Here is a 25,829-nt window from a genome sequence, read left to right on the forward strand (position 1 = left end):
ATATATCATTCGGATGAGTTCGGATCTATTGTTGTTTTAAAAATTTTAACCAAACAAACATAAATAATTTATCCAAATTTTTATATGCACTAAGATCGTTCTTTTTGACGGTCATTTTTGTTCAACATAACCATCATGCATCGTGATTATACCTTCCATTCAAAATGTAAACGATATACTAACCGTTTTCAAAATATTTCTTCTCGCTTTACACGTAACAGATGTGCAGGTATGTCTGAACACTAGTATTAAGCTGAACATTTTTAACAAATATCTGCCATCGATGATGCGTATTTCCGGAAATACTTATTTTTCCAAACACTACTTTTCTGTAAATAGGAATCAATTTAGCTTAAAAAAAACGCTTAATTTTTCTTGTAGTCCCGAATAAACGGCTTATTTGTGGAAGTACAACTATTTAGAGTCTATCTATCTGCAAAGGGTACTACACTAGGCCGAAGCGACTGATCTATTAGAAATTGCTATAATCGCTGCCGTTATGACAGTGTGTTACGTAATTCTAATTACTACAAGCACGCTGCAACAGTCGCCGGTTTTGCAGTCCGAGTTAGCGTCATAGCTTTTATAGCTTCAGAAGCAAAATTTAGAGCTTCTTCAATCTCTCATCGGACAAATCATTCCGGGCGGGTATTCTACGCCTTTAAAATATGGCAAATTACTTCCCAGACGGACCTGCTTTTCAATATTGCCAAAAAAGCAAAGTCTTGTGTCTCGCAACACCCTCCGTATAGGCTGCGCCTACACGACGACGGCGACTTTCTAATTTTGATGGGGAGGCGTGATGGAAATCAATTAGTAAGTGTAATTAAATTAAGGTGACGGTTAGCGATCGGTGTAGACGACTAAGTCTGAGAGCTTCTGTGTTTTAATTTAAAAATAAAGCTGGTTACTTGCTTCATGGACGCCACGGGCTTTACTAAGTATGAAAACGACATTTCACGTTAATGATTACACCTTGTTATTTCTGGGCTCCGTCAGAAAATAATTTGCAGCCTATTCTTTAGCCCAATATAAGACAATTTTTTTTTATCAGTATTCGGTTCACGGAGACCTATTCACATATCCGTTGTTAGTAACACGTAGTAAAGCAATAAATTGCTTCGTACTGTATTTCATAATCAGTGTGAAGATAATTAGAAGTTTAAAGCTAACCCAACATAGAACAATAAAATAAAAGAACAGATCACTAGTATGTGCTGCAGAAAATATTAGATTTAAATAAGTGAAATTTAGCTACTTAAATATTGATTCTATTTCTTTGAAAACTTGTACAAAGCGTACCAGATAAAGTTCGTACAAAAGCAGTGATGGAAAAATGGTAAGTGGCATTGGTGCTCGACACATGTTTTCTCCACAATCCGCTACCTAATAGATGGCAAGCAACTCGTATCCACGATCAGTCTGTTCACAGAGTTACAGTTGACACACAGAGAATAAGAGTATCAACTTTCAGCGTAAATGACAGTGCGGGACAGCAGACTGCCGTCTTCTCTATATTGCAGTCTAATCAATTTGTTTAATTCAAATTCGTCTCGTGTAACATACGACCGACAGAAAACAATGGAACGTACTAAACCAGTGTGACTATTAGAATTTGTCTCTGCACAACTCACACTGCAAAGGTATAGATGGTGCGCGCTTTGACTCCGAATGGCTCGTTTTAGTTATGAGCGCACGAAGATCCCGGTCGAATGTAAGTATCGTCATAACATTAGCCTACGGCTTACGCTGGCTGGACTTCATACGTTAGATAATTGTTTAGTATAGCCTATTCCGCTGTTCTAATGCATTCATATTAGACGTACGTAACTTGTGTTGTGATTGCCTCTTCAAGCATGTACATAGAATTTCTATACATTTTCTGGTTTGGCAATTTGTTAGATACACTATTATATATGACGTATTCGCCTCACAGGAATATCTTGCATATGCATAAGTTACAGTTTTCGAAAGATTATCAGCCTTGTCGTGTCAGTACTCATACAGATTTCCTCTAACCAGGTCAGGTTGACACTAAGACGCCAGGGTGCGCGCCCACTTTGAATCTATAAAAGAAATGAGCATTAAAGTAATTGTTTCATGTTGTTTGGTATTCACAATGGGAACACTCGAATGGTTAAGGTTTCACAAATGATCAAGGTTTCGAACACATATAATTCATGCCGACTTCGCACGTGTTCTCTTGATTTATTATAGTATCTCTACAATCGATCGATCGAAAATATAGTCTAGTACAAGTTCGACGATCCCAAGTGCGTATAACCGCTATTTATTTTATCGATGTAATTTCAAGCTCATGCTTTTGTTTTCCTCGACGACGATTTTATGAACACATGGGTATTAGCGTCAGGAATTGCTTTGCGCATGAATATGGTACTTCCGTAGAGCGCTCTTTTGTTGTAACCGATGTCGACAGCCTTTGCCGTAGATCTTCATACAAGGCTGCGCTGTTTATGTCAGCTTTACATTCAGTCAGTGTAACAAACTTTTCCTTTGCAGTGTAAATCGGATTCTGACTCAGTTCTAAAGGATACTCGAACCGAACAAAAACTTTTTTACTTGTGAGTAATGCGATAATTCAACAATGAAATAATATATAATAAACTGATGTCGATGTTAAAAGGTGTATGTAAAGTGACGTGTAGTATTAATCCGCACACGAGTAAAGCCATCGAAATACCAGCCAATACTCTCTGCTGTATTAGAGTGTATATCACGTTAAAAGCGGGCTTTGTAACAGTAATATCGCACTTCCAAGACCAATACGCAAAGCAACAGGCAAACGATTTTCTAACAAGAATATTTTTCAGACACTTTTGGAATTTAGTTGTACGTGGTGCAACGCTACCCCAAATCATGTGACGAAAAATCCCTATAGCTTCAGGTCAATTGATAGCTATGAATTCACTATTCTACAGCGGTAGGCGTAAAACGCTCGCAAAGAACTTGCAATTTGTTGACGCGCCTTCAAGACTACGGCATGACAGGGCCGACAGGCTTCAAGTTAACGAAAGATTGCACAAAGCGGATATCTGGATAGAGGCTGTAGAGCAAGCAAAACGAATTCGTTCTATGAAGCTTTCTCAGTTTGGTATGTTCTTACTCTGCACTATTTATGCTAATGTCACAAATTAGAAATACATGGTTACAAAAAAGCGTTAATTTCTCTAAAGTTATAGTAGAGTTGTAACTCATAATGTCATCTCAACTCTGAGGAAAATATAAGCTGTAATGATGAAAGGGTCTTTAAAGCCATCTTTTAGGTGAAAATAACAACTGTAATATACAAATACAACAATGACAAACACGATATGCCAATGATGTTTTTTGCTTGTACATTCCAATTTACCTGTTATATTCGAGACTGACTATGTATACTCATATTATGCCGGTCTCCTCTGTTATATGCATTACTGACGTTTAATTTTTCAAATTTTCAGATCCTATTCACAAATTACAAGAGACCTTGAGGGCCTCAATGTAAGTGAGTACGGGATTTTACAAACGCACTATTTGAATAATGTTGGCTACATTAGATCGGTAGTTGTACCCGAACCCATTGTAGCAAATTCGCTACATTCATTGACGCCACTTTATATTCCGCAATCATTGTAATAGTGTTTTGTAGTGTAGTTTGATAATAGAGCATAGGAATGGCTTTTCAAGCACAAGTTCATGAGCAAAAGAAACCATGCCAAGCTATTGGAAAATCTTCAGTTAATAATACGGATTGATTGCCTTCATTTTTATTTGGCTGTTATTTCTGTTCTAATTGAACTAACTTTGCCTAATTACAGATCTATCTACCGAAAAGAGTTTCGCTCACCTTTGCCTAGTAGAGAAGTAGCCTTATTGCTACGGCCACTTCCGGTGATATACAATCTAAAAGGCGAAACGATGCTTCAGGTAGGCACTGGCGCAGTGGCGAGTCTTCCACTTAAAACCCACCTCGCAACCGCTCAAGTAGGAAGATTTTATTTGCAGCATAATCCAGCGACTTCAAACTCTACTTATGAGACCATTCGAAATATCGATGTTCCAGTGTCACAGCACAGTGAATTCCCATATGATTCGTCTCAGTTTTCACGGACTACTCATTATCAGTCTAGCACCTTCAAAGCTAGAGATGTTTTATGCGAAAAAAAGCACTCATTCATAACGAAGCTATATACCACTATACCATCACACTCGACCCGCTGCGTCCCTCAGAAAACAGTACCTCTTTCTTTTTCGATGGGATCGGACGACCGAGCACCTCAGAACTCTACACATTTCGAAGACATTTTTTTGTCATCAAACTTATGGATTATGACACCTCGTACGATCGAGGATTCAGAGCCCTCTAACTATTTTGATTCCCAAGATGGAGTTGAAGACATGAAAGGCACGCCGTGGAATGACTTGTTAAGAGAGAAAGTGACAGAGCAGGGCAAAAATAATCTTGCATCAATCCGACAACGAGCTTTTTCCGAGGCGCCTTCCATGGGTTCAAGCTTCAGCGCCGGAGATTCAACGGAGGCAAAGCCGCCCCAGATGTCACCTAATACTGACGAAGTTCAGAATACTCAGTCTACAAAGGATGAATTTTTTTCTTTCAGAGCAGGTAGTCCCGATTCGGATTTTCAATCCAGTCGTCTGTTCTGATAGCTTTAGTGGCCTAACTGAAGAGAAATTATATTAGCCAAGAGCTTTGACAGTGTGAGGAAACGAGAAGTGCAGGATTTACTCATCTAGAAAATGCACTATGAACTAGAATAGGCTAAGTAAAGTATTTTGTAAAATAAAAAGGTATCTTTAATTATATTAAATGTGTCTTGAATTGGAGGAACGTAAAAACACAAATGCATTGAAAAATGGCTGCTAGTGATCCGACAGAGAGGAATTATTTGCCATATACAGTGTGATTATTTCTCATTTGATCACACTCGTCGTGAGTATAAATACATTATGTATGACACTGATACGACATAGCTAACTTATTACAGGGCTCTGATGTATTTTTATTTATTACAAAATCACCTAATTTCTCTGTAAACCAACTCTGGTTTGATTTGGTATGTAACTTAGCGGCAAAGCCAATTGAATTGTAATCCTAGCTACATACATTGATGCCCCTTTATTCCTCTATGTCCCTTTTTTAATCCTATCTACATGAACGCCATGTAAGTTTTCCTTTGTATAATAATAATAATTTAACTTATTTTTTAGTACCATCGAAATAAAAAATAAAAGTGAGTGATTAATTTGACATATAACATAACTGATCATTATTTTATTAATTCTTGAGGTGACTAAACGTTTTAATAACTAACTACATCTGTAACTGCGAATTACACGTAGACCGCTTGCATGTATATTTTTCGAGTGTTTTTCACTTACAGTTTGGAATAAATTAGGAACAAGCTAGTAGGTTGTATGCGTCTTTTGCAAATCCTCAGTATGAGCCCTCGTGAGACCTCTGTTTCATCGAATGGCTCCTTTTTAGCGGCCGTTATCTTCCAAACTAAAATGCGTTCATACGCTCTGTTTACATCGTATGAAAACGCACTGCGCTAAATTCGTATAGTTGCTACCGTGCGATGTGATCAGAGCCACTCTACAGTGTTTGGTCTTTAGTTTTTGCGCAAGAAGAAGCGTCATTGCATTTATGGTGCGCGAAACCCATGAGTTCGCGCAATGTCCGGTTTTTTTGTGAGGATATGTCCCTTGCGACCGCTGTTACTCTCTTTCCAAAATTCATCAAGGACTCTTTGCTCAGTTCAACCAGCACCTCCATCAACTCCAACCAACATAGGCAGGTGTTAACAATAAAAAACACTCGTCGGCTTTTCTGTAAAAATTTTTTTTATATTTCGTCGATATGGCATAATTAATGTCAGTCCGCTTTGTTTAGTAGATTTAAAAACACATAATGATAGTTGAATTTTTTAGTGTCACAGAAACTATATTTGCAAGCTCTAACACGGAAGTTAACATATCTATTACCTAGTCGTTAATTCATTACATTTTTACATCGGCTAGGCCAGCCCGAATAGACCTGCAATTACTTGAACTTAAATTAAGGGCAATTACTTATACAGATTATACATCTGTAGAATGATGCCATGCTGGTTAAAAGTTTGCAAAGGTAACTGTGTTGCATAATGTGCTCGATTTTTGGTCAACGAATTCCGCAAACTAAGTGTTGAAGATCGGTTCTTACAGTATTATGCACAACTATTCATCCTTTCAATGTTTTACCTAAACATATATATATATATATGTTATGCGTAAATGCTGCTTCTGTTTTTCAGATGAAGCCTACCTTTCCTCTTCCAAAATAGATATTGAAAATATCTTTTTGTCAAAGCGGGTCCAGCAGCTTCTTTCCGATTTAACGTGTAAAGATGTCAACCAGATTTTTGCATCTCGCATGAAAGAGTATAGTCCGCCTCAATATAAACTTCTCACCGATAAACAGTTCGAGGAAGAGGTATGGTCAACTTTTTAATGTCTGGATATACGTGCAAGCATTTAATATTCATAGGATCTTAAATGTTATCAAACTTTAAGAAACTCTGAAATCTCAGTCTAGCCTAGCGATACATTTAATAATTCCTTTTAACCTCACAAGCACTTTGCCTTCGTAATTACAGGTGGAAAAAAATACTGAAATGGATTTTGACCAGAATACCGAAGCGGATATTAATTTTTTAGCATCTTTATGGTTTAAAAGTAACACGTTATGAGCATGTGTAAATTTAATTGTGATTTTTGTTTATAAAACCGACATCTAACAATAACATAGATACAATGTTCTTTTGTTTGCAATCTGAAGATCATAAAATTCGATGCAAAAAAATAAGTATCTGCTTATTGGTATATATACGCACAAGGGTTCAATTTTACAAATGCAACACAGAGTAAAAGGCGGAAATGAGAAAAAAAGCCAAATAACATGAAAGATATGATAAGCGATGATAACGCTGTATGACTAGTGTACTGGTGTTGTTCACTTTTATATATACATATATCTATACATCTGGCTAGCTCATTTAATTTGATATAATCGTTATTAATCTGCTGCGCATTGGTACACTTTTTTTTTAGATGGAAAAGGCTATGCGGAAGGTGGATGAATTGACACAAATGCCGCCGGTGCTTCGTAAACGAAAGCCCTGCCAACGCATCCTTCGACGGGATCCTGAACTGCAGGGACTCCATACGACGAATTTCGTCTTTACCGATGTTTCATTCGGTTATCACGAGCATGTATGTGATAACTGTGCTAACAATGAAAGCATCATAATGTTGTCAGAGAAGCATACAGATCTGTTAATATTTTCATCATTATATTGTGCAGGGTGATTTGTAAGTGCAAAACCTTGGCAATGATTCTCGGGACTTGTCTTCGATTTTAAATTGATGTATTGTATCAAATAGTTTCGATACGATAAAGGCACCAATAGGACTTTATAATAATTTCAATTTTAACAACATTTAAGCTTTCTTATCAACTTACATGCACGTAAAGCCTGTTAAAATACACCTTTGGCTGAATATTTGTTGGACTCCTGCTGAAAACGCAACTAGATTGTGGTATTTGAGAACGAAAGTAAATAATCACAGCACTTTTGAAATAAACTGAACGCTGTTTTGTGTGCAATTGATTTAAAATGAAATATTCAAATAATAAATAGTAAAGTTGATAACAAATTATAGAGTGAATTTATAATAAAATCATAAAATTTTAATAAACTTGTAAACTCGCGTGTTTGTAGGATCGACCGATTGTGGTCCGTGAACCTGATGGAACCCTTCGTACGGCATCTTGGGAAGAGCGGGAACGAATGCTGCAAACGTATTTAGCGACACCCGGTCGCGAAATTGAACTTCCGAAGATGTTTACGGAGCCGCACTTAACCAGCGTACTAGATGACGGAAAGTACGCATTTTTATTATTGCCCATGATTCTCAGTTATGTATTTGATTTAGAAATTAATCCCGTAAGATGTCGTGGCATATTGCAGAAGGAAAGGTTCCACTAGCAGATTTTTAATGTGTCTTGATTAGACATATACGATACAATTCGATCGTGATCAGTGCTCAATAAAAATGTTTATTCATTAAATGCTTACGGAGGTTCAACAGGATCCTTCATAATAAAAATAATACGCAGCAACAAGGATATTAGCTACTGCGGATTACAAATGCCAAGCTGCCGACATTGTACTAAACAATGACGTTTGTCTTTATGCGTAAATTGTCCTACTAGCGTAATAATCATATACACTTGCGCAATTAATTAGGTATGCCAACCTTGTCTGACTAATTGCTTAAGGACCACATTTAAGCGTGTTGAAGCTTTAATGTTTCCGAACTAGGACAGTTTTGGTACACTCGCCAGTGTCTTTTGTGCATAGGTACGTTTTTGTCTTGGATCGAGCATGTCTGCAGTTCGAGCCGAACAGTGAACAGTATCTTGGAGTCACACAACGTGTGTACGCGCACCTTATGGAAACAGGAAAGTTCGATGAGCTTCGTTCAACGAGACATTTTGGCCCCATGTGCTTCTATTACGCGGTCACTCATCAATGCGATCCGCTCATCCTTAGCCTCCTCAAGTCTGGAAGGTAAGGCAGGTAATCAAGACTATGATTTCCAGATTAGGTTGCTGTAGTAGCAGCAACTAATTCGTAAGCATAAGATTTCGTTCGCATAGATTGTTTGAATTTTTGGTAATCCCATAGCTACAGTTGACTGGTATCGTTTCACTCCCCAGCCAAAATATTATATATTAAATCCAAATCAAACCTCAATAGGTTAGCAGCAACACCTACCTAACAAGAATGTTGTTGACCAAAAAATCAAATCTTTCAAGTATTTTTTCGATGCACTTCGGAGTGTTGATGGTTGTATTTTACATTGAACTTGTGACTAATGATAATCATGCTGCGTTCTAAAGCCAGCCATAACCGCACTTCTCTATATTATTTATGATATCCATTTTATGTATAATCGTTGGCCTTAGTCGGTCTGTTGTTGGTATCTTTAACCAAATAAGTATTAAAATGCCAGCTTATGATGTGCTTCGCTATTACGTCACTGAGAGGAGTGGTTACATTGATGCAAGCTTTTGTAAATTAATGCCTAAATCGCCACATCAGGTTGGCATAGCCACGTGACTTCCGTTAGAGAAAATCATACAAAAATTAGCAAGAGCCCTCCTGTGCCGACCTTAAGGCACTGTTTAACTGATAAAAATGAAGGCCTTTCGTGGACATATTATTATAGAAGAGCAGCTTGGAAAAATGACACGAAATATAGCATAATAATCGATGAGCTAAATTATATAATTTGTGCTAATATTTCAGCGAATTTAAATGACACATAATCACCCTTTTTGGCTTGGCGAATTATTATTTCACCTGTTACAGCTTGGAACGCGCAGCAAAAGTTGTTGAGCTTCTCCACGTGATACACCCGAAACTTGAAAGCGCGCGCAAGATTAACAGTGGAAATATTCCAGAACTCTATGTTGAGGTAACCCGGTGAAACATGTACGCTAGACAGTTAACGACTATAGTCTGCTTCAACAAATTGTGCATACTATCTTCAAAATAGGCTCGTCATATTTAAATTTTCGTAAATAGAGAAGTAATTCAGAATCAGCGTACTAACGTTGTTTTAGTGTGTGTGAAGACATAAAGACAGATCATTCCCTTTTGTTTTGTCAATACAATTAGTACTAAGAAAATTAAGGCAGAAAAGATAGGTAAGATACTAACTGGTTTGGTACTGTTAACTCAATCCCTGTGGAGGATTTCGTAGAGTGCAACGCGGTCAGTTAGCTCATGTGGATGAATATTCCTAGAAGCTTCGCATGAATGAAAAGGTTGTTTGCACATTACTCAAGTAGTTTATTAACACTTTGGCTAGAAGAATGGTGAAATAGATATAATCATGAAATATTAATTAATAATAATTAATTTAATGAAATATAAAATTTATTGATCGCAGGAACTAATCACATAATAACTAGCATCCAACACGAAATTCGAAATAGTCCTTTTGCTCTTACTGAGATATAGAAGTACAAGAGAATGGCTTAAGCCATTTCAGGATTCTTACAGGCACGCTTTAACAAATTATAACGTTATCAGAATTTACAAAACTATTTCATTAGAACACAATATGACATAAAATTTACTTATTTCATATAAGTAAGAAGTAAGGTCTTTTGCACGAACTGTCTACACCTTGATCAGCTCAGAAACACAATTTGAAATTCTAACTTTACGTTCATCAACCGTTTGATTTCAATCTCGGTCTGCTGCACGGAGTTAGATTTACCTCAATGGGGCATAAGTGCTTTAAATCGGTAATCAAGAAAATCTAGCACAAACATCATGAAAAATCTCTGATTGATAAAGCAACGGTTGAACCACCAGAAAAAACCTAGTCAAGTAATTCCGACTGCATGGTAGAGAGTAGGCAAAAAACAAAATGCTAACACATATGTTAAAAATTAAAAAGTGTTATACGTATCTTAAAAATAGTAGGCATTTTAAGAATAGTAAAAGGTTCGATGTCGTTTTTCGCATTCAGCCGGCCGTTTCTAGCTTCGAAGTCAACTTCCCATTACATATGTTATAGGTATATTCGCACTAGAACCAGGTCATACCAATATGTATAAGATCGTCTAGAATGATCATCTTAGTCTATTTCTAGCTGTTTCTTTAAGTCTTTCAGACAAAAAAAAAACGATATCTGTAACCACCCCTGGAGGAAACGATAAAAAGAAAACGTAAAAAGGTCAAAAGATGCTAATTTAAATGTGGCCCAACTTCAAGGTGAAAAAAGAAAAATTGCTGCGGAGATTTTGCCTTCAGTTGTCCGTAACGAATAACAATCGTATTTGTGTATTTTCATGCATAAATCTCTCATGATGACTTGTTTATTATTGTGTTTGTAAAATTTCAGGCTTACATCAAATGGGACTCTCAAAATAAGGCCGCCCTTGAGTTAGCCCTTCAATCAATTCGCGAAGCCAATCAAGATGATAAAATAGAACACGAAAAAGAATAGGAAAATGAAGGGACTGAAACGGGAAAAAGAAAGAATTAATGGATGAACCGAAATCGACTTTGGAAGTCTAACGGTTTTAGAATAAGCTCATAAATACCAGTGATGTACATTGCTGAATGTTTTATATTGGGGATATAATAAATTACTATAGCAAAGAGGCCAGGCCTTGTCTTAAAGGTTTCACCTAGATTTATTTTTAGGCATACCACGCATCGGAAAGCATGTATTTAAACCACCCATCATTTGTACTAGAGACCTTAGAAGATGCAGTTGCTTGAATTAGCCTACGTATTGAGGCCAGGAGTAGGTTAGGTTATGTTAATTAAACTTTGATGCAGAAATTACTGGCTTTTTTTGAGTGGAACATATATGTTGGTAACTGAGTTTTTCAGATAGGTCTTTTTAGACTTTTTGCACTTCTTGGACTCCTTGGACTTCCAGATTTCGAAGGCTCTCAGCTTATAATTAGTCCAACATTTGAATCTGTTTCAGTTATCTTATATCTGATGTCTTTGAGTGAGACTTTAGGGAATCTACACACGTTAAAGTTATTCGCGAGTTCACGGGAAACTTTCAAAAATGATTTGTGAGCAGTCTAAGTCCGAATTGAAATTTCTGTGAAATCCAACCAATGACAGTTACAGTGAACAAACACGTTTGCGACATATTTTGCTACCGAAGCACGGAAAACATTTCATTTTCAGATGTGTGTTCATCTCTTATAGAACCAGCTTATAAATTGTGTATGTTATGTCACAATGTCTGTATGATTACTTAAGTCAATTTTTACATGATCTCGAAATTAAAAGGGTTCCGGAAAAAATCGTGAGAATATGTGTCAGCAATCTCAAACCGCTATAATTGCTGTAATAAGATACTTCAGTTGCTAATGGTTTCCATATCTTAATACAAATGTATTGTGAGGCTAAAAGGATATTAAATAGTTAGAATATTATATATCTAGGTTTGTAACATAAATTAACGACTTATAAAAAATAATGCTTTCGGAGTCTTATCGGTAAACTTAACAATAATTGTAAGAAAACAGAACTGAAAAAATTACACTTAAGAAAAAACCTCGTATCCGTGTTCCCGCTACCGCCTGACTAGGTGATGATAGTCGATTTTGAGCCAAATCGTTTGCAATTTAAGAAAACAACTAAAAAACAATTTTAGAAAAAGAGTGAAAAAGCCTTTGAAAACGATAACGAGGGCAAAATAAACTAAAGACCCTAAAAGTATTCGTTGTTTTATAGTCTTTTTTATAGTTTTTCATAAAAAATGTCGCTTCGTTTTGCTAAGAACGGTTCTTAAAATCCATTTTTCATTTCATATTATCGTATTCTTAATCTTAGATATGGTTTCTATTTAACAGAATATCAAAATACTCATAGTTTGAAAACTATATCCACTTCTAGGAACTAATCCGATGTGGAGGCTTGTATGTATATGAAAATGTCCTATGCAAAATATTAATAAATGAAAACAGACTTATGCCACTCCATTATATATATAGCGATTTCCCACTTAAAATTTCGTATTTATTTTGAGGATCGGAATAAAGCGTGAGAAATGTGTGGGTAAGGCGTGTTAGTTATAATATGATATCTTCTAGGTACTACCGTTTTCAACACATTGAGATAAACCATTGCACGCTACGGAAATAAGCTTTGAAACTCATCTCAATCAATAGACATTTCATCTGAGGAGAGAAAGTGGGTTTACTTGCATCGTTTATCTTGAAATGTGCTGCGCAGCATTCGCCATAACTGCGTTCAACCACTCTTTCCATACATAACTCAGATTAAAATCGATAGATACCAGGACAATTGTGATCTATGCCACACAGTTCTTCGGTAAATGTATATAGTTTAGATATATAGACATATACTGTAACGTCTTTTTAGTGCATACTGCGCTTATTGACCATACAGTATTTACTGCGTGCAAAATTTATTTTTAAAATCAAGTCAGCAAGCCATAAGGTACATATGTGACGCAAAAATCCGGAGGACGGTAAAAATAATAGAAGGTTTGGGGCAGTTTTCTGGGAAGCTTTCTGTTACCAGGAAGACTGGTTGGTTACCAGAAATAATAGTAGCTAGTAGAAAGAAACTGGGAAATAGTTTGTGCGATAATCAACCAAAAGCTAAAATTAAAGCTTCATTGAGCGGATAATTCGTGATTTATGATATTTACTTATTATAACAGTTGCGCAAAAGTTTGTCGTCATCGAACGTATTTGAACCGATGCTGCAGTAGAAATCGCCAAAGCAATTAAGTCAAAAGCGGGGTTTCACTGTAAACACTCGTGAGTACAATTGGTAAAATGAATATATTTATCGTACTCCCTCTTCAAAAAGCTTTTTGCAGCATGCGATTAGCAGAGTATTTAGAAGCAAACGTTCGTATACGACAAAGCAATTCTATGAAACTGAGAAAATGAACCGCAAGGTCGGCCACTGAACAGCTTTTTCTTTTGTTGTATCGACATTCGTTTTCGCTAGAAAATAGTGAACCAGTAAAGATACACCGCAGCGAATAATGGAATGCGTTAGAGACTGAGGTGAAAGGCACGACAGTTAGAGCTATGGAGCATAATAGAGTAGGCTACAGACAGGTAAGCTGGAGGAAACAAATATATTATTGAAAGCAAAGGCGAGGGTAACAGGAGGCGTGCGCCAAATCCCTAATATAGAACGAATTACACTATACGAAGAAGGTGTGTCTGGATCTAAACTGTTCGTTTAATTAACCACAAGTCTACATCAATATGAAATACGTAAACTCATGAATCAACTAATATTAGTTTTTCACCGTATTAAACAGTTATTTCTATGTTTCCATGGGCCAATTTGATACCCACATGAGATAAAATTATTATGTGCGTAAAATGTTGGTACGATTCTGCTGTATGTTTGCCTAAATGCTATCTGTTTTGCTGTTTCTACACACAATATTTTCGACGCAGTTTATCTACGGACGCTACGATGTCTTCTTTGGTATCACAGGATCAACTTGCTACGCAGCACCACAAATCCAATTCGATACGTTTTGTGCTTACATCCAACAATCACTCTTTTTCGAGTTGTCATTTCTGCATTTTCTTCTGTAGTTTATTCAACGCATAGGTTCTGCCCGTTCCTCTAAGATATTGACTTTATACTGTGAATAAGATATCGTTCTCATAGTGCGAAGATGGTGTTTCATTCACTGGATTTTATAAATTCTCAGCGCCTCACACAAACTGTCGGTTAAGGTTGATCGGCTTGCACTCAAATAAAACAGCCACCAAATATGGGACTGTGTTTTCCAAATTTAACAATAGTCATTTCAGTCAATTTTACAAAACAAATGTCTTGTTTTGTAGATGTTTGTTTACAGACATACTAGCGACCAAAAGAAAACAGTTATTATTTATTAAGCAGAATACAATTCATTCAGGAAATTATGGACCTCAAACAAATTGGGTAATGAAGGGTTAAAGTGTAAAACACGGAAGCCATTTCAATTGCATGGCCATTAAAAAATGTAAACTGTCCGCCGATTATCGTGTATCATTATGTTGTCAAAACACTCCATTTAAATAGATAGCAAATACTATTTTAACGGTTTTAAACTACAGTTCTCATAACTGTATAACTCTTACTTGTAAGCATTTATTTATTTGAGTTCGTTGATTGAAACAACCCAACAATAACTATGTTGTTTGTTGAAAGTAAGCGTATTTTCTCATTTTTGCATTGTAAATCTAATGGCTAATATATTTCTAGTCTCAAAGTTGTGCATGAAAACCTGTTAATCAAGAAGTATATTATTTCGTTAATCAATTTTTGGATATCGAGTTTTTTTTACTCAAGTCAATCGTATTTTGACATAGGGTGGAACAGCAAAGCAAACAAACCCTGTCACCGCACACCGTACCACTGCTCAAACGAAAATACCAATTGCTGCCCCTAGATACTCTTAATATACAGGGTGCGGTTATCGAAAATACGCTAATATATCAAGTATTTGACCCGCAGCAGTTTGCGCCTAGATATTATATCAGATGGGACGAAATCCCGAGTGAGATCTATCAAATAAGCGCGATGCTGGCGAAAGGATTGAATGTATTACTTATTCCAGCAGCGGTTAGTAAAGACGTCTCGATCGCTTTTTTCGAGTGTCAAGAGCAGCGCTAAGAATCTTTCGCCTGATTGCAAACGGAGGGAAAAGATGGGGCGGGAGCCGGACTCAAGTGGCTTATCGAGGGACGAAACTCATTGGACGAATACTCGGCGATATAGTGTCTCCCAAAAGGAATGGCTTGAAATACGCAACAGCCCATAAACCATCGAATTGAAAACATTTCAAAGTGATTTTAATATTTAAACGAACAAAACCAACATTGCTCTTCAAGCGTGAATTTGTTCAGACTAGATCAAAATGTGGATATCGGCTGAAATTTGCCCAGCTACCCCATTCCGAAGATACGCACGAGGTCAACTTAAACTGCCGTTTTTGCTTGCTAGAGTAGTTATTATCGGTTTACTAAAGTGCATGAATGTGTCTGGCCAACATCTAGGTGATAATTACGACAATGAGGACTATTTGCAACCGGAGCAGATTCATCTCAGTCTCGGAGGTTTGTTTTTTGTTTTCATTTGAAGGTAGTGTATAAACAGTTACTTCATTCATAATATGAAATCTTTTTAAAGTTCTCAAGGATATCCTAAAGCGATATTCTATACATATAAGAGGTCTACATTAACGACAATGGCATCACAGTCAAAGGAGAAATTTACGCTTCGATATTCTAGAGAGCTTTCGTTTGAAAAGATGCCGTTCTGCATGCAGAGACTAATATTCTTTACGGTAGATTTTATAAATTGAGACAAGATCGCTATATAACTGTATAACATGTATTTGAATATGCCGCTTCCAACGTATCATAAATACCATTAATACAGTAATATTTATGCCACGCTCCTGCGAAGATAAGACAGCTAGTCGTCTCAAAATCGCAGAAATAAACGATTGCTTCTTAGCTCTGAACTCGAGGATCGGTTTCCGCCAGATAAGCAGACTTCTGAATCGTAGCAGATGTAGTATTTGATTTTTTTCTAAACATTAACTGGCCTTAGAGTTAAGGTATCTTTTCAGTAGAACAATACAGATAAGTCGAAGTGATATAAATAGCTTCCAATTTTCAATTATAGCTTGAACACATTTTCCGAAGATAAAGCCATAAAGTGGAGTTAGATTTATTTATATAGCATCTATATCTCATAATAGCGAGATGTGTTACGATAGAAGGCCTAAATCTGTTTTGGAGTTGATGTACATCATGCGTAACTTACTACTGACAGTTAGTCAGAGAAAACAAATTTGGCAAAAAGTATTGGCATTTCAATATATAACAACCAAATCCAGCCGACTACAATTAACATAGGTAAATAATGAACTAACCTTAAGCATTTATTTTTTTTTTTACTTAATAGTGAACAGATACGGCATAACAGGTTTTGCTCATAACATAATGTATTGACAATGCCTATCAAATGTTTTTGCATACATAACATATATTGTAGTCAAAGCATAAGCTAATGATTGAAAACAGAGATTTAATTGACAAAATCTGTTTCAAAATGAAATTTCGTGTCTTTAATAATGCTATGCGTTATTTTGCAGCGGACGAAACTGAGATGACAGTAACTTGGCTAACCCTGAATGCAACAAATTTAACTGCAGTCGAATTCGGACCAAAGTCGGGTTATGGGGTACGATTTACGCGACGAATACTGGGCAGTATGAGTTTGTTCACGGACGGCGGCAGTGAACGAAGGAACCTGTACATCCACAGAGTTACATTGAAGAATCTTAAACCGGGGTTTGTTTACTGTTAGTATCTAATCCAATGAGTCCCCGTGATAGGTCAGTGGGTAACATTATTTGTTGCTTGTTTCAGAGACACCTAGTGGTCTAAGTTCGAATCTGGGCAACCATACACTTCGTTGCGTACTGAAAATCAGCCGTCCAATGGAATACTTAAGAATGGCGCCGCACATAAGCCTCGAAATATTTAGTTTAACTCACTCAATAATGTTAAACAAATCTCCATTTAAATGCATGTATTAGTGTAAGCGCTAACATATCATTACTTTTAACCACATTCAATTGCTACACTTAAACAACATAATGTATTTTTGTTCATTATAATAATCAATTTGGGTGTTAAGACTATCACTGCGGCGACCCGGATTGGGGCTGGAGTGCCGTTTACTGGTTCCAAGCGACACGTAACGACGCAACTTTCGACCCGCGGTTCCTCATATATGGTGATATGGGCAACAAAAATGGGCGCGCGTTATCCACGCTTCAAGAGGAAGTCCAAAAAACGCAAGTGGATGCCGTATTGCATGTGGGAGACCTCGCATACGATCTGGCTGACGTACGTAGTTTTCTACTTGCATATCTGGCTTTTCACCTACTTATTGTCCTGTGCCGTGTGGAGTTTCTCAGCGTTATATTCAATGGCGACAATATTAACAATTTAAAAATGAAAAAGATGAAGATTGCATATGATTCCAAAAGAATGATATAGCTTCCGTTTTGTCTTTCATTTGTTGTAATTTGTAGAAGCTTTCTTAGAAAGCTCTTTAGAAGAAATAAAATAGAAAATATTAAGCAAACACTGAAATTAGGAAGGGTATTACACAACACCTTGTTGCCTAGTAATTGGCTCAATAAAGGCTTTTCTCTAAGATGAGCATATGCTGGCATAAATATCAACTACAGGTATATTATAGAGGGCTTTTATATACCTGTACACCTCATAATGTGTAATTAGAATTAAATGAGAACATTGGCTTGTATTTAGATTCAATTTTGACTAGGTTTAGTGTTTAAAGGCAAGGCCCTGTTTAATATTGACGTCTAATTTCCCGGCTATATTTGTACACATGGCCATTGCTTAACGTCGTGCAGACTGTTATGGTGATAAGTCAACAGATACACGTAAAATTATTTTTATTAAGAGCAATTTTAGACGGCCATCATAAAGTGAAGATAGCCATTACGATTATTCATATAATTAGCTTCAGATACCGGTTTCAGTAGATGCTACATAAAAATACTTTATTATAAAAATCCACTTTGCACGAGTCCTCTGCATTTTTGAAAAATTTTGTCCATTAGCTTATTTGTAGACGTTCAGTTTACAAATGTGTTTTAGAGCTTTCATATGTCACACATAGCCATGTTAATTAGCATATATATATTTATATTTGAATCGTTACGGCTTTTTTAGTTATTAGAATTGAGAGCAAAAGTGCCCAAAATGTAAAAGCTGCCCGCCTGCTAGCATTCGGATACTGCAATTCAAAAAATGGTTTTCACGTAGATTTGTATTAATAGCAGCCGCTAAGTAAGCAATTCTCGAGCTCGGCATAGTCAATGCCTAATTTTCTCCTACACGATCCTGTTAGAGTCAGGAAACTGTTTCGTGTTTTGTTCACAGTTGATACATTATCGTGTTATTAGACAGTCTCTGTTGGCCGACGGTTATCTCGATTCTAAGAACTTGCACAATTAAAAACGGCCAATTGATTTGACGCGAGCAAATGCCTCTACCTCACATATGTTTATTATTTGAGTGAGTTGCAAATGGAACCTGTTCTTCATCAACAGTGTCTTTTACGAATATCGATGATGCTATTTTTTTAATATATTGACAGTTTATTTTCAAGATAACAGCTGTTTATGAGCGTTTAAGCTTAAGAAGAAATATGGCATTAAGGGCGTCATTTGTGAACTTCACCTTTGATCGACGCATCAAGTTATAGTCATTGTGCTGTTTAGGTAGGCAACCGTTTAAAATATAATTTACAGTGAAAATAAGTTGTGTAAAATGCATCGCAGGTCATTGCCCAATAAAATGCTCAAGGAATACTGAGACAACGAAAGCTCCGAAAAGTATTGAAAGCTGTAAGAGGGTTACAAAAACACAAACAGAAATTTTGTGTGAACAGAAAATTACCCACTTGCGGCTTGACCTTAGTGCTCTCTCATTCGTTATTTATCCTTTTTCAAAAACTTTAATTTCACTATCTGAGCTCGAGGTTATGAGAGGTTCTGATAATGCCTGTAAATTCTAAAATCTTGTTGACTATTTAAGACAAATCTTATTTTGTCTCATCTTCGATCGGGTTACACCAATTTTAGATATATTCAACAAATTTGAGTTATGAGCGATAAAATTAACGCTAGGCCGTCTGTCGTTCCCTATATCAGAGAGGTATTTTCTATATTTGGCGTACCTTAGGAAACGCCATGTTATTTGCAACGGATAAGCTTGGACAAAGCTCACAAAAAAAGGCTCTCGTTTCTTCAGTTTATAACTTTTAAAAAGGTATAACTTATTGCTGTTTCTTCACTACGTCATCGACTTCTACGTGTAAAGTGCACACTATTTCACAATAGCGATAATTTCATCATCATTTTGTTTGACATTAGATGTATCTCTTGTTAATCTAATCTCTAAAGTCCAACGTCTTTTTTCGTTTACTCCCAAAATCCATACTCCAGTAATTGTGTTACTTAAAGCTGCCATCGGTTAGCCGGAAATGGTAATATATTATCCTGGTTCACATGAGAATTCTTAGTAAATGTTTCACGAGGCTATATTTTTCAGGGACTATGTTTGGTTACACGATTCGATTCTAATCAGCAAAGGCAGCTCCAAAAGACGTCATATGCTGAAAGAACTCTATCCGTTGCTGCTGACAAATTGACTGTATAAATTTTTACCGTATTTTATAAGCAAGTCGTACAAAATACAAAACGTTTAATTTTCTGATTGAAAGCATCTGTTGTACATATAGTCTGTTTAATAACCATGAATAGGTAACTGAAAAGCTGGCATTATATACCAATGTTTGATGTGCCTTTCTGCAGGACAACGCTCGTCGCGGTGACCAGTTTATGCGCCAGATTGAAACTATCGCGGCTTATGTTCCATACCAAGTTACTCCTGGTAATCATGAATATCACTAGTAAGTGACGACTCCAGTAAAATTCTTCATACGTATAACGTACGACAACTATGAAATACTAATACAAATTACCCCCCTCCCGTTTAATCTTATTTGTACGGAAACAAACGACCTGTCTGCGAAAAGCTTTCAATAAGTAGAGCAACATTTGCACAGGGACGACTATCTGATTGAGAGCAACTCCAAAATGCACTTGTATACAATTTTTATTATCACAAATTTTATATCTTTTAGATTTTTACTTAAATTATTGCAAAAGATAGATCTACCTAGTGTTTTTTTTTATGACACATAGTCGCTTCATAGTTGTTGGCTGCTGATTCGCATACATCTCTGAAATTGTATTACAGATATTTACCTTGAACTTGTCTATGGTTCGCTGATTATGATAGTACACCTTGCTTTCTGGGTACACCCACAAAAAGGAATAGAGCGAAGTTACGTCACATGACGTGGGGGCCACTCGACATTACCCTGCCTGGACACAAGCCGCTCATCAAAGTAATAACGTTAGTTACCTGTAAGGGTAGACTATTCTGCTATAGGTCCGAAGATTATCGGTGTACGGCAATCTATGCACGATGGGGAAATTTGAAGAAAATGTCCATGAGGCCATTTCGGGGAAAAGGCTAGGTAAATGACAAAAGGTGGCCAAAAATTGGATGAAGCGAATAACTGGCATGAAGAAGGTTAAGGGAGCTCACCTTATTGATATTGTATTTGAGTGTGTACGAGCTTTGTAATAACTTTAGTTGTCTATTGGTGTCATTTCGAAGTTGCTCCCGACAGGATGGTCGATCCTGTATCAATGCAGTAAAATGTAATAGTCAATGCCAGCTGATCTTAGTCATTTTAGAGCTAATGTACTAACTTTCACCTTTACGATATTTTCATATGATCCACATTGTACTCGTCGACTGCTTTGAAGCAATTTCTCAAATTATGACGCTCGCTTCTCGATGTACAACAAACAAGAGCGGCGTATCAATAATCACTTTTACTCGTTCAATATTGGCCCAGTACATATCGTCTCAATATCTACCGAATTTTACTACCTTCTTCAGTTTGGCTATCGGCAGATTAAATCTCAGTACGACTGGTTGGTACGAGATCTGACGGAAGCCAACAAACAGGAGAACAGAATTCAGACACCCTGGATTTTTCTCTTAGGCCACCGACCTATGTATTGCACTAATGCTGGTAAGTAGACTTCTAAAGTATTTCCACTGTTTAACTCTACAGCGTAATTTACAAAGTAGTCTAATATGATGATAGCAGAATATTGTCAATGCGTGCGTGTGAGCTTCCCTTTATTTATGCGTAGCCCGGTTGCAGATATTTATCAAATAAATTACACGCCTGATTGAGTCACTTGCTGCACGCGCATGGATATTTGTAATTGTTCTAATATGCTGATTGTGTAATTTGACTTTGACGAGCTCAAAATAGGGCTAGTCTTAAAACAAAATCAGACAACATCTTTTTAACAAACTATAGGCCCCTAGATCGTAAGTGCGGTAAGTCACAAAATGAAAAGGTACTGAGCGGTACTTTGACGAACGACAGCATGCACAACCTTGATTCTAGTGCACAGATGTTGAGGATTTTGAATGATGAAAAATAAGCTATATAAAATATTATTTTTTCTAACATTTTTTATGTACCAACGACGAATTATGAGTTTACGGTTTCAGCTTACGCTATGTTCTGAAATATGTTTGGTAGATTACGATCCAGTGGTTTTTAAACTATTTTTTTTAAATCGCACGAATTTTTATGTTCTGGCTCAGCCTAATGGTACGCGGCTATGTTGTGCACATGCTGCCTTGACCCCATTACGCATTCAGTTTCATATAAAGTCATTCCACCGGCAGGTAATTCGGAATGTGCTGACCTAAACAACATTGTTAGGGCCGGAATGCCCTTTAGTCGAGCATTTGCTCTCGAGCCGCTTCTCAAGAAGTTTGGAGTAGACGTCATGTGGGCTGGACATCAGCACTCGTATGAACGAATATGGCCTATATTTAACGGAACCGTATTAAATAGAACCAAAGAAGCCTACAACGAACCCCAGGGACCAGTTCACATAATTACGGGATCGCCTGTAAGATACAACAACAAGCATCTTTCTTAATTATAACTCTTGTGCATTTTGAGGGAAAACAAGAATTTCATGAAGAAACGTAAACTGCAAATCAAAGTAGAAGTATGCACTACTATAAAAGGAGTGTTTAAAAGTAGCTTTTAAGACATACGTGGGTATAATATCTCTGTCGTTGATCTTGCTGGCAGCCATTGCTTTGAGAGATTTGTCACTTTCCCTTACCTTTTCTGCAGGGCTGCGAAGAAGGCTTAAGCCCATATGGACCTGACCCTTTGAGAATGAGTGCTTTCCATACTGACCACGATTACACGTTTAGCCGAGTCCATATAGTTGATAAGTCACACATCGATATCGAGCAGGTTTCCGTTCCAACTGTAAGTAATGAGAAGTCAGGTATAATGTATACTAATAGTCGTCATGTAGGTACTTCGGCCTTCGTCTGCGCTATGCACGAAATTCTGCCAAAGCTGTATTATCCATATGTAATCTATCCATAATTCGAAGAGGACTTAGTCTGTACGACGCTGACATGACATCTAAATGCGCAAGCTATTCCTACGTCCAACCGCTAATAAAATTTAGTTTTTTGCAGCGTATCCAAGATAGTTTGTAAAGCAAGTAGCATATAATTATAATGCTGCAGAAGCTAATAGCGCAATATTAAGTATCAGAAGTTTCCTAATGATGCTAGATCTGATAGTTCTCAAACCTATATATTCTATCTGAAGGCCTAACCTTTCAGAAACCTATATATTTTATCTGAAGGCCTAACCTTTCAGAAACCTATATATTTTATCTGAAAGCCTAACCTTTCAGACTTTCGAGTTTGATACTTGTAGTGTTGCCCTTAAATTTCTCTTTGAATACAAGCGATCTGTAAAAGTTTCAATATTTAATTTGATAGATTAACATTTCTTTTGCTAATCCACGCATTTCACCTATTAGCACAACAATTCGCCTTTACCCGTGGTACTTTATATCACACAAAACCGTTTTTTATTTATTTATATATATAACGTATTTGAGTTATTTGTAATATCGTAAGATGACCCAAATTAAATAACAGTATTGAAATAATGCAACATGCAATTATTGTTTTATCTTCGTTCAGTCGAATTTCGTTAGGTTTGACTTTGCCATTAGAAAATAATAAACCTGTTTGATTTATATTCACACTACATTTATGATTCTAAACGATAATATAATTCATAAATACTATTCTCTGAATACATGTGCACTTTTCTCTACAAAAATAGCTAGTTTCTTTTGTTTGGATGTTCCAGGGTGCCGTCGTCGACAAAATCTCCATCAAGAAGGCTTTGTCTTTCCCAAAGTGGCAAGAACCAGATTTACCTCTGGATACAGGCGTTTATCGTATTTAAAAAATGACTTCAGAACCTTTTATGAGAGCTACAGGAACGCGACTGCAAGCTATTTATATGAAACAAGTGACAGTAATCAGTTTTATAAAACAAAAGCCTTTTCATGTACGTTTCAATTAGAATGATAATCATTAATAAAAAAAAAAAATGATCTTCGAGATTTCCAGAGAACACTGGGCTTACATATCTATATAAAAAAATCTTGCTATTAAAAGTTTAGGTCCATGGGTTAGTCCTGTCCAAAACGACCCTCATAGCCCACAAATTGAGCTAATTTTGTGTGTCGGTAAAGTTCCCTGCCAAGAAAGTTTGGGTGTAAGATATAACCAATTGAGCCAACTCTTTTGCCCCTAGAAGGCAAAGTTTGTCTTTGCATGTAGCATATTTAATTGTAATGCTGCAGGAGCAATATTGATTTGATTGGTCGTAAAGGCCAAAACACATTTGAAAACAACGCCGCTCTATAGTTTAAAAATACTAAAATGGCTACCAGCACGGTCCGCACTGACATACTACCATTCAATGTACAAATGCATATTTCTGTGAAAATTGTGTTGAGTGAACAAGTACTCAACGCATATTTCATGGAAAATTGTGGTTAAAGTATATTCTAGCTATTAGGGACTAATTAGTTACTATTACACGTCACTTCTATGGTAAATGTAATAATCACAACTTTTATTCAGAGGCTTTATTACAATGCTCCTAGAGAAAATATTGTTCCACTGTTTTATGATTGTTCGCGTAGCCTATGGGAAACTCTCTATAGAAATAAATCTTTTACAACTGCTTTTATCTGTAACTCAATATTAAAAAGTTAAATAATGTTGTGGGATCACGTATCTGTCCGATCTTCTCAATCATTACTGTTTTCAGGTTAAGAGGCCGCTTGCTGATACGTCAAGCGTTTGATACCCAATGACGCTGAATCTATCAATAATTGTTAAAATTTCTCTTTTTTCTTATATTGACGTTTGAAATCAGTGCGTTTTGCTTATACACTCCCTTAGCCTTTTAGTGCGTTATATCGAAATTAAATACCACATACATTCTGCGTATATTATGAGTAGTGTATTATATATCTTGAAGAGCCTGACATATAAAGTTGAGTCTTTTAGAAAAAATAAGCGAAAGATTTAATTAGGCCGGCCCATTCCGCGAAAAAACTACGTCTGTCACATGTTTTATGTATTTTAATAAAACTGCAATGACTATTCCTAAATCGTAGATGGTTTATCGGTTGGATCTACCAATTAACATGCATGATTGGGATTTTCATGTCCAAAAAGTGGAGGGGCGCATTTCTCAACCAACAGTTTTAAATCTAGACTATTGGCCAATTTTAGTAGGTGTGTTATGTATGGTGCGGCAATCCACTACCGTCTTTATTGATTCTTACAGTTTTACAGTCTTACGACTTACAGAGACAAATAGGGGCAATATGTACATTATAGAAATGACGAAATATAGATGGTAAATCCCATTATTGTATCTTAAGGGCAACCCCACGAACTTTGCCCATTCAAACTGTTTCCAGTCTTGCTCCTTAGGCTATCTGAGCAACAGGTATCGTCTTTGTATATTACTGTACGAATGGCGCATTGTACCAACTCGCATGCCGCTGCAATTAGCCATACCCGTCTTTTGTTGGTAGGCTCAACCTTCGATCCTCTCTTATGCACTCGACACATCGTTCGGCTGTTCGAAACATGTATGGCGCTTGAACACTCTCGACAGGTTTCTTAAAAATTTGTGAGAGGTGAATACAGATTGAGATTTCGAACCCCTTTAAGTACGTTCAACGGAAGTCTGTCAAGCGTGGTATCTTTATTGGGCTAATAACGAATAGGCAGGTTTGAAGAAGGCACTGGATGCTTTTGCACTTTTCACAACCGACCGTTCCTAGTGTTCCATTCGGGCTTCTTATAAAATTCAATACACCTTGCGCTATTGTTTTATAAATATAATTTTAAATCGCTTTTGGATCATTCCTTCGCGGAATGTTGCATTCTCTGATTAGTCGTCGTAATCATCAGTCTCGTAGCTTAATCAATTTCTTCTATAGGTACGTCATTTTTCAATATTTTTTTTAGATTTTTTATAAATTTCTTATAGATATAGGTGGGCGTTAATTTGCGACCATATTTTCCCTTTTTTCCCCATTTTGTTCCCTTGTGCGCTCACAGGTAAATTGTTAAACTTACGTTTTCGCATATACCG

General features: G+C 36.6%; 3 protein-coding genes across 6 annotated transcripts in view; all 3 read left to right on the top strand.

Annotated features, from left to right (window-relative positions):
• LOC111269713 (uncharacterized) overlaps nt 1-4,804 on the top strand; it is a 5,557-nt gene extending 753 nt beyond the window's left edge. The window contains exons 1-5 of one of the 4 annotated variants that reach the window (XM_022849517.2): nt 1,249-1,714; nt 2,521-2,582; nt 2,940-3,112; nt 3,462-3,501; nt 3,819-4,804. In XM_022849517.2, the coding sequence (XP_022705252.1) occupies nt 1,688-1,714; nt 2,521-2,582; nt 2,940-3,112; nt 3,462-3,501; nt 3,819-4,665 (1,149 nt within the window). In that variant the 5' untranslated portion in view covers nt 1,249-1,687 and the 3' untranslated portion in view covers nt 4,666-4,804. Of the gene's footprint in view, nt 1-1,248; nt 1,715-1,793; nt 2,583-2,831; nt 3,113-3,461; nt 3,502-3,818 lie in introns of those variants that run through there. The other 3 variants (XM_086972199.1, XM_086972198.1, XM_086972197.1) reach the window with 3 other exon arrangements.
• A 753-nt stretch (nt 4,805-5,557) lies between these two features.
• mRpS22 (mitochondrial ribosomal protein S22) lies at nt 5,558-11,248 on the top strand. Its single transcript, XM_022849498.2, has 7 exons — nt 5,558-5,815; nt 6,315-6,493; nt 7,111-7,272; nt 7,782-7,945; nt 8,424-8,633; nt 9,438-9,543; nt 10,984-11,248. Exons 1-7 carry the CDS (start codon nt 5,698-5,700, stop codon nt 11,086-11,088), a joined length of 1,044 nt encoding a protein of 347 aa, XP_022705233.1. The 5' UTR covers nt 5,558-5,697; the 3' UTR covers nt 11,089-11,248.
• Nucleotides 11,249-15,296: 4,048 nt separating this feature from the next.
• LOC111269695 (acid phosphatase type 7) lies at nt 15,297-24,831 on the top strand. The gene is made up of 8 exons (XM_022849493.2): nt 15,297-15,715; nt 16,762-16,971; nt 17,310-17,521; nt 20,026-20,123; nt 21,052-21,323; nt 21,998-22,227; nt 22,461-22,601; nt 23,511-24,831. Exons 1-8 carry the CDS (start codon nt 15,517-15,519, stop codon nt 23,607-23,609), a joined length of 1,461 nt encoding a protein of 486 aa, XP_022705228.1. The 5' UTR covers nt 15,297-15,516; the 3' UTR covers nt 23,610-24,831.
• Nucleotides 24,832-25,829: the final 998 nt, after the last annotated feature.

The sequence above is a fragment of the Varroa jacobsoni genome, unplaced genomic scaffold, assembly GCF_002532875.2.
Source record: "Varroa jacobsoni isolate VJ856 unplaced genomic scaffold, vjacob_1.0 scaffold_1407, whole genome shotgun sequence".
Lineage (NCBI taxonomy): Eukaryota > Metazoa > Arthropoda > Arachnida > Mesostigmata > Varroidae > Varroa > Varroa jacobsoni.